Genomic DNA, 8,487 nt, shown 5'->3' with positions numbered 1-8,487 from the left:
AAACAAGTTTATAGGAACATCTGGATTAGAAATTTAGTAAAGCCTTATATTTTATTGTGTTTTCATAAACATTTAATACATGTTCCAGTGATCTATATCGAACAATGGTTCCCATAAAGAAATATGAACATTTTTATTCTCCAATAAAGGATTAAATGCTTTATACATTATGCAAGAGATTGGGGGAATCTGTTGAACAATAGCGCCAAATCTTAAGCAGGCATTGAATAGAACTCAACAATAATGCCAAGTGGAACCAAATTGTTTATTACTTCGCAATGATGGGGTTTAGGTTTTCCCACCTAATCTTTCATTTTTTCTTGTATATAAAAAAAAAGAAGCCAAAGCCAAACCTATTCAATTGTCTGTTTTTGACGTATCCAAGAAGACATCGATTGCATCAGGGAAAGAGCGAATGATTTTGAGCTGAATTGTCCTCAATTGAACAGCAAACTCCAATACCTCGTTCATGGTTACTCGAGCCCCATCTAGTGCCTTTACAAGCTCGGTGTTTGTCAAGTAAGACTGACATATTTGATTCAAAATTCTATCATGTCTCTCTTCATATCTCACTACTCTTTCTTCAGCCGCTTCAAGAGCCTCCGTAATGAGTTTTAGCTTTTCTGCAGCCACTTGCTTCCTTTGCCATCTCTTGATGGTTGGAACACAAAACAAGAACGATGTAGAGAAGCCTATTATGGCATACACTATGTTGTTATAGCCCATGTTCATGCCTTCCGCAAAACCATGGAGGATATATGAGCAAATATAATAATAATAATGTAGGATTTCTCTCTTGTTATACCTTGCTTCACCTTGGGTTTACATCTTTACTTTAGCTTTAATTTATTATCTATTCTTTCCACTTTGCTACCTTTTCCGTATTAGCAAACCAAGTATCAAGGCCACCCTTATATCTAGCCAACTTTGAACAAACAATTAGCCTAAAGTTTAATTTATTAGTAGAACCTAGAGCTTTCTTACGATTTCCTTTAATTTTTCCATAAAATTGTGACAGGAAAATTCAAGCATCACGTGTTAAGATTCATAGTTACCAAGTAGAAATAATAGAGTAACTAGACAAAAGGAAAAAGATAATATATTACTTGTGTATAGTTGTATATTACTACGAGAGAAAAAACCACATATATAAAGAATAAATATAGAGCACTTATTCAACTACTATTCATAAATGCATCACTTAAACTACTAACCACTATCTAACAATCTCAACACATTTCAACACCCCCTCATGGAGGACATACATAGAAAATGATATCTTGATTATTGGATTAGCAGCAATCCATTTGTTGTGATCAATGACTTAAGACAAAGATCTGAACCAGTTTGGTGGGTTCTCAGTTCCCTAATATGTGGTTTTCTTCCACAGATAAGCAAGAATAGTAACCATTAAATTATATCTCTGATCCAGACTCCATAATTATCCTTGAAGAAATTGCAATGACCATGAATTAATTCACTTCTATATGCCAGAGTAAATTGTATGTTAATGTTAGAATAACTGCACACGATAGCCTCGTAAATCACTTATATTTTGTGAGTTTTGCTTCAAGTCTTCCTCGAGAAGTCCTCATATCGTGTTTCATTTTATTGGCTTTTCTCTTTCGACGTTTCCTGGGACTTCTCAGCGTCTCTGGCTTTTTATTGACTTGCATTCTTTCCAGACGCTGGCGACGGATCTCAGGATCAGCCCAACCTTTACCCCATTCAGAGAATGAGGAGTATGGTAATGAGGAATGCGGTTTGTGAGTTTTTGCTGCAAGCAACATATCTGCCTCTGGGTAAACATAGAAAGCTTCTTCACTCATGGACCTGATAAATTCCAATCCCAATTTTGTTGGCTCCGGAAATTTTATCTGAACATGGGTCTGCGATGAGATAAAAACCAAAGTTGAATTACCAATTTACAGTCACAGCTAATGACAGCATGCATGTAACAAGACAGCGCATGAATGGTAACATGAAGACACCCCATAATGTTTTATTTCCTCCTTGTATTCAATGCTTATGAGTATATTTCTTAACCTTTTTAAGTTTTGAAGCACAAACTAACACTCAATCATGCAATATGATCATAGGATTTTGCAACACAAATTGGATAAGGACATGTTATTATTAGACCGTACAAACAAAACAATACCTTGTCATCTCCCTCCCTGATGTATCCTTTAGCTTCCAAAATCCGAGAGAGACCTCTCCACAATAATATATCAGTGTTTAGAAACTTTTGAGACTGCATATATGCATAATATGAAAACAATTCACATCAGTTTACAGCAACATAGAACATCATGCAAAACAATGTGGATAAAGTGGGTTCACCTGCTCCCGTATCTTTCCGACAATATTCTTAAGACATGACCTCTCTCCATGTCTTCCATATCCATATTCAAGATGTACATCATCATCATATGAAAAATCCATGGAATAACTACATGCCTGACAAATCAACATCCATGTTGCTTTAGTTCCTTTTTGCTGATGATATCGAATGTACATACCAAGTGTTGGATCCAAAAGTTCACTTTCAAGATCAAAGCTATTAAAAGTAAATACAAAAAGGTGCAGAAAACAGAGCATTTATGAAATTTATTTTATCCTATTGAAATTCAATGAGAGCTAGAGATACATAGAATATGAGCAAGATGGTGCTAAGGTCCACATATCCGGAAAATACTACACAATACTACAATGTAATTCATTTTTGAGAATTAATTGCAAGTTTACTTGGTGAAATTGAAACTACTTGACATACATGACTAGCAGCAATAGTTTGTAGTAATATACACGCCTCGTCTTTCATATTCTGCCTTTGAGGCGGTCCATCAACACACACATCACATCTACATGAAACAGGGTGCATCAAGACAGTGACAACAGCATTAATCAGCAACTCAAAAGATTCAACATCCTATCAGTCAACACAGCCGTAGCATAAGTAGATCGCAACACCACATAATTACCACAACAAATGAATAAACAAATAGAATAAATAAGATATCAAATTACTAGATATTGGTAGAATTTGAAATACATATGCTACAGGATCTATATGGCACTGAGGCCAGAATTTACATACAAGAGACATTTTCTATGACTGAATTCCTCTCCAAAGTATTCCACAAGTGTCTTTGCTCGACAGCATGACGTGTTCATTCCGTATCTGGACAATATACCACAAGATTATGTATCATAACTACAAGAAAAAAATATAGAGGTGTATGCATCAAAACAAACCTGAAACAGTCAGACAACATGATATATGCTTGTTTTGTCTGATCTTCACTTCTTCGACTAGGCAAAAGTGATGGAACTCTCGCTAGGTTTGCAAATAGAACTGGAAGTGCAGTAGGAGCAAGAAATGTAAAAGAGAAAAAAGAGAGTAGGAGGCTTGAGAAATGGCTAAGTGGTGAAAAAGAATGAATCAGTAAGCAACCTACTAATTCAGTGCAAGTCAAGGGAATACGGGTAGATTTGAACAGAAAGCTAGGAATGAAACTTGCATCATGAGATAAAAATTGCCTCTATAATGATTAAACTTACTGCAGTCTGCTAATTTCCCATCTCGACCAGCCCGACCAGCTTCTTGGTAGTAGGCTTCCAAACTCTGATCAAATTACATATTCAATAGTTTTAGATATCTCCATAAAAAATGAAATCAAGGGTGCATCGAATGAACACAGATACAGATAAATTTTTGACAAAGAGACCTGTGGCCAACCATAGTGGATGATTCTTCTGACATTTGGCTTGTCAATCCCCATGCCAAATGCTATTGTTGCAACAACAACCTGAAAATGATAAACATAAATGCATTCCTGTCATTTGGAAAACCTTATTATGGTTCCCTACAAACCAATGAAGTAAAGGTGAAAAGGAAGAGTGATTGGTAGCAAACACAGAGAATATCGGTAAAATTAATTCAAATCCATGGCTTCATATCACCAAAATTATAAGAAACTTGATCCTTTAATTATTATTTTGGTATATAATGTGACTTAAGCAATAACAAGATTATTACAAAGAAACAGTCATGCTTTGATGCATAATAGGTTTGGCAGGATTTCAAAGAGCCAAAGTTGCAAAATCTTATAAAACAAAGGACCAGACATGTATATAAATAGAAGTGTTTATGCATGAAAATAAGTCAAACTCATGAACCATCCAAATCCGACATAACAAGCTAAAAGAAAATACTTGTTTGTGTTTTATTGATTGTGTTCCATGCAGTTGTTTCTGAATTTTCATAACAATGGTGCAAATGGCACCACACTATCACTGAGACAAGAAATTAAAATAATACTGTAACTTAAATTTCTGAAGTCTTTGTCACATCATATTTTAAAATTAACAAATGATTACGATAACTGATAACTGGCAACCTGAATTCAAAATAAAACACTATTCATTTGCCTTCATAAAAATTTTAAAGTCAGACATCTATTATTGTTCTGTCAGATTCAAGATCCATACCTCTATGGTATTTTCATGAAATTCTTTGTGAACCCTTCTTAGATGTGATTTGGGCAGCTGGAGATAGAAATTCAGCTCATAAATTAGTTTCACATCTAACAGATAACATAATTCAAATCTTGATAGTTGAACATGCAGCAAAAATTTATAAGAGAATAATGTAAAACTAGCTACCAAGCTCTTTTCAATGAATTCCACAGTAGAGCCTAGAAACCAATTAAGAATAACAGGTAATTAAATTATTCTTCTCCCTATAGTATATAGGAGACATCCATTGGAAATTATGTACTGTACTTCATTGTGTTTAAAACATGATCAACATGATAAAGTCCAATTGATTAAAAATTAAATTTTTAAATGACCATCTACTTAAACAAGATTGAGTATAATCCCATACCGCTGCATTATAGGCAGCAGCCTTCACGCCAAACTTGCATAGATACTTTGCAATTTTCAGCGTTTCTTTTCTCGTTGGTACATATATGATTGCCGGTCCTTGCTCCAAAGGACCTTTAAGTACTTTCAGACTTCCTTCTGGTTCCTTGGGTGGATCATGTATCTCAGATAACTCCCAGTCCTTCGGAGGATATTGAGAACAAAATTCACCACAGGTAACTGCATTTATAAAAACAAAAAACAAATTGAGAGTCACAAATGTTCAATGAGATTGAAGTTCTTCACCACTGGCACTGAAATTGCTTTCAGTTTTATGCTAAATATGAACAATAACTCAAGTAAAAAAAATGCCAGAAAGTGTAATACCATCCCAGTCATCCACGCTTTGACAGTCATCGTTGTCATTTTCCAGAAACTCGACAGACAACTCTTTTCCCTTTACAAGATTGTCTGTGTTTCCTGAGTGTATTACATTAACATCTCTGCCACCATAATCATCATGGTTGTTATCCACATCATAAGGAGAAACATCATCATTATCAGAAATTCCAGCAGCACCAGAGCTGCTGGAAACATCATCCGAGTCCTTTGAGATGAAAGCCTTTTTATTTTTATTGGAATTTAGCTTGCTACCATATACTTTGATCAATTCATGAAAATCTTTCTCGTAAAAGGCTTGTGAAGTTCCACTGTGCTTTACCTGTTTGAAGCCACAATGAATCTTAAGTATATATAGACTATAGTAACAGGTTATAAGCGGATGCTAGCATGAAAGTCATAAACATAAAACTCACCATGAAGCGTAAATTAGATCGAAAAAAAGATGTAAGCACAAAAATTGTTTCCTTTGACATGCGTAATGATTTTAAAATATCTTCTTGAACTCTGTGTGTAGCTGTAGCTGTCAAGGCCATCAAAGGTATGTCAAATTCCAGGAATTTAAGTTTGCTGGTACTGAAATTTTCCCTCAGCACAGATAATCGGCTGAAACAAGTGAAAGGCATTTTATGTATAGATCATACTTCTGACAGCAGAATAAAGGCATTTAAGAAATCGTGAAGGTATGCAGGAAACAAAGAAGAAAAGTGACGAATAAGATAATCAGTCAAATTAATCTAACAATTGATCATTGATCTTTGATCTTTGTTTCTATCCAATTCATTTCCAGCATAGAGAATCCTAAAATAAAAATAAATAAATAAAAGAAGCATCAAACAGAGGATACCTATAGTCTGGACGGAAATCATGACCCCATTTAGAAACACAATGCACCTCATCAATTGCGAACAATGCAATACCACGACTTTCTGCAAGCTTCTGCAGTGGTTGTATTAATCTACATGGGATTGCATTGCAATTAGAACATAATAAAGAATGAAAAGACAAACAAAAATGAAGACTTCAAAAGATACTTAATGAGCTTCTCAAAGACCCCAAACAGCCAAACCATACCTTAGGACAGTCTCTGGACAAACATATATTATGCTGTACATGCCTCTCATTGCTTTCTTTTCAACAGTATTGTCAGGTTGCCCAGACCCAAGAAAGCAAGCGCTGACTCCATGTCTTGCTAGTTTTAAGCATTGATCATGCATCAAGCTTATTAATGGGGATATCACAACCACCACTTTCCCAGTTAACAATGCAGGAACCTGAAAGCACAATGATTTCCCTGCAAAAACATCACCATAAATGCAAGTACAACATAGAAATTTAGCAAGCAACACAGAAGGGACACTTAGAGCTAAAGAATGAACCAGATCCTGTTGCAGCAAGGACAAGGCAGTCCTTATGAGCTGCCCATGCGTTCAGCGCTTCCTTCTGAAAACTCTTCAAACACAAAATCCCAAAATGCTTCTGTAACAGACCACCAACTCTCGTCTCCCAATCAGACATAACAACGAAATTTTCCATTGGAGCAGTTACAATTTGCCCCGGCATCACGGTCACATCATCAGGCATTTCAGAGATAGGCTCATCGTGCTCATTCACCATTTCTAGATCAACAATTGCCACATCATGTATCTTATTGCACACAATGGACTTATCATTGGTATGAAAATGGTCTAATATGCTCGACTGCCGAACTTGGCTGGTCGAGGACAAAGCTTTTCTCTTGAGTGCTTTTCCATGAGGAGCACGAAATTTCGAAGGCTGTATGGTGGTAGTGGAAGCTTTGGAGCTGGTTGTAGCTCTACCACTACCACTACCAGCCGTCAAGATATGCTCCACAACATTGGGAATAGACAAACCCGCTGTTTTAATGGCTTCTACAATGCTGGAATACTCAAAACCCATTTCAAGCATTTCCACAAGCACTTGGTCGAAGGATAAGTTACTGGCACCCATTTCATACCCTGGGAATAGCAAGAATTAACAAACTTGTGTAGCGAATAAAAAATTGAAAAATAGAAGTAAATGGGAATTAATGAGAGGTGAAAAATATCCGATCTTCACAAGAATTATGATGAAATGGCATTATGAATTTTCTGCCGCGCTTGGTGATGGCAAACGCAAAAGACGAAAACTTGGGCACAGGGGCCACATTGAATAAAGGAAACAGCAGAACGGAGAAAAGTAATGCATGAAATTGAAGGAATTGAGGTGAGTGAAGTTACCTGAAGAAATTATCTTCTGAATTCCTCGTCAGGAACCGCGCCAAATGGTTTTTTTATGTGACCAAAACATTAACATGAGAATCTCCAACTCTCTGGCGCTCGCGCTACAGTGAATATCGATATTCGGAGGAACCAACTGTAAACGACGCCGTCAGATGAATATCTATATTTCCTGTTTCTCTCTAATTTCTTTCAGAAAAAAAAAAAAAAAAAAAAAAAGATTTTTTCCCCTTTTCTGTTGGAGGATCAATTCTTTCTGCTCTGGCTCGCATGAGTTAAAGCTGAACACTATGAGGTTGTTAGGCCAAATTACCAATGACGGTTTCTTGTAATGTTTTTGTTAGAGTAATTTTTGTGATGGATTGGTTTGGATGATTAGATAAAGACGTCTAAAACGTTTTTTTTAGATATTTTTATGTTGTGTTTTAATTAATTTTTGTATAATTTATTCGGTGTTTTCTCATTACATATTATTAAATTTTTTAAAATATTTTCTTTTTAAAAATAATAAAAAATATTTAATTTGGACTAAAACAAAAAAAATAATAAATTAACTATTAGATTTTTTTTAAAAGATTATTTACATAAAAAAATATATCACATTCATCAATATATATATATATATATAACAAGCTCATGCCTCTTAAAATTTTTATAAATAAAAAATAATTAATTTATATTCGTACAATATATAAAATAATTACTATATTATTATTATATTATAGATTAAGATTCACTAATTTAAATTTTCTTTTTATTTTCAATATAAGCATTAAAAATAAATAAAATTTTTATAACTAAATGTAGTGTAACAAAATATATATAATATTGATTAATTCTTAAAAAAATCTAAAAAAATAGTTTTTTTCATTTTAGTAAAATAACTATTTATTAAAGTAGACAAATTAATTATTTTCTTCTCATATACAGTTTTTTTAAGACATAAAAGTAATTAATTAGGACATTGGTTAAGATAATT

General features: G+C 34.4%; 1 protein-coding gene across 1 annotated transcript; it reads right to left on the bottom strand.

Annotated features, from left to right (window-relative positions):
• Positions 1-1,124: 1,124 nt before the first annotated feature.
• Positions 1,125-7,683, bottom strand: LOC130947680 (ATP-dependent DNA helicase Q-like SIM). The gene is made up of 16 exons (XM_057876382.1): positions 7,509-7,683; positions 6,648-7,247; positions 6,343-6,562; positions 6,116-6,226; positions 5,685-5,874; positions 5,257-5,590; positions 4,892-5,109; positions 4,495-4,551; positions 3,732-3,812; positions 3,565-3,628; positions 3,259-3,358; positions 3,101-3,184; positions 2,777-2,864; positions 2,344-2,460; positions 2,162-2,254; positions 1,125-1,889 (listed from the first exon to the last, which is right to left on the bottom strand). The coding sequence occupies exons 2-16, from the start codon at positions 7,237-7,239 to the stop codon at positions 1,545-1,547; spliced, it is 2,694 nt and encodes an 897-aa protein (XP_057732365.1). The 5' UTR covers positions 7,240-7,247; positions 7,509-7,683; the 3' UTR covers positions 1,125-1,544.
• Between the last annotated feature and the right edge of the window lie 804 nt (positions 7,684-8,487).

This window comes from Arachis stenosperma, chromosome 9 (assembly GCF_014773155.1).
Source record: "Arachis stenosperma cultivar V10309 chromosome 9, arast.V10309.gnm1.PFL2, whole genome shotgun sequence".
In the NCBI taxonomy this organism is placed as follows: domain Eukaryota; kingdom Viridiplantae; phylum Streptophyta; class Magnoliopsida; order Fabales; family Fabaceae; genus Arachis; species Arachis stenosperma.
Note: the sequence above shows the minus strand (reverse complement) of the source record. Positions and strands in the feature narration are given on the sequence as shown.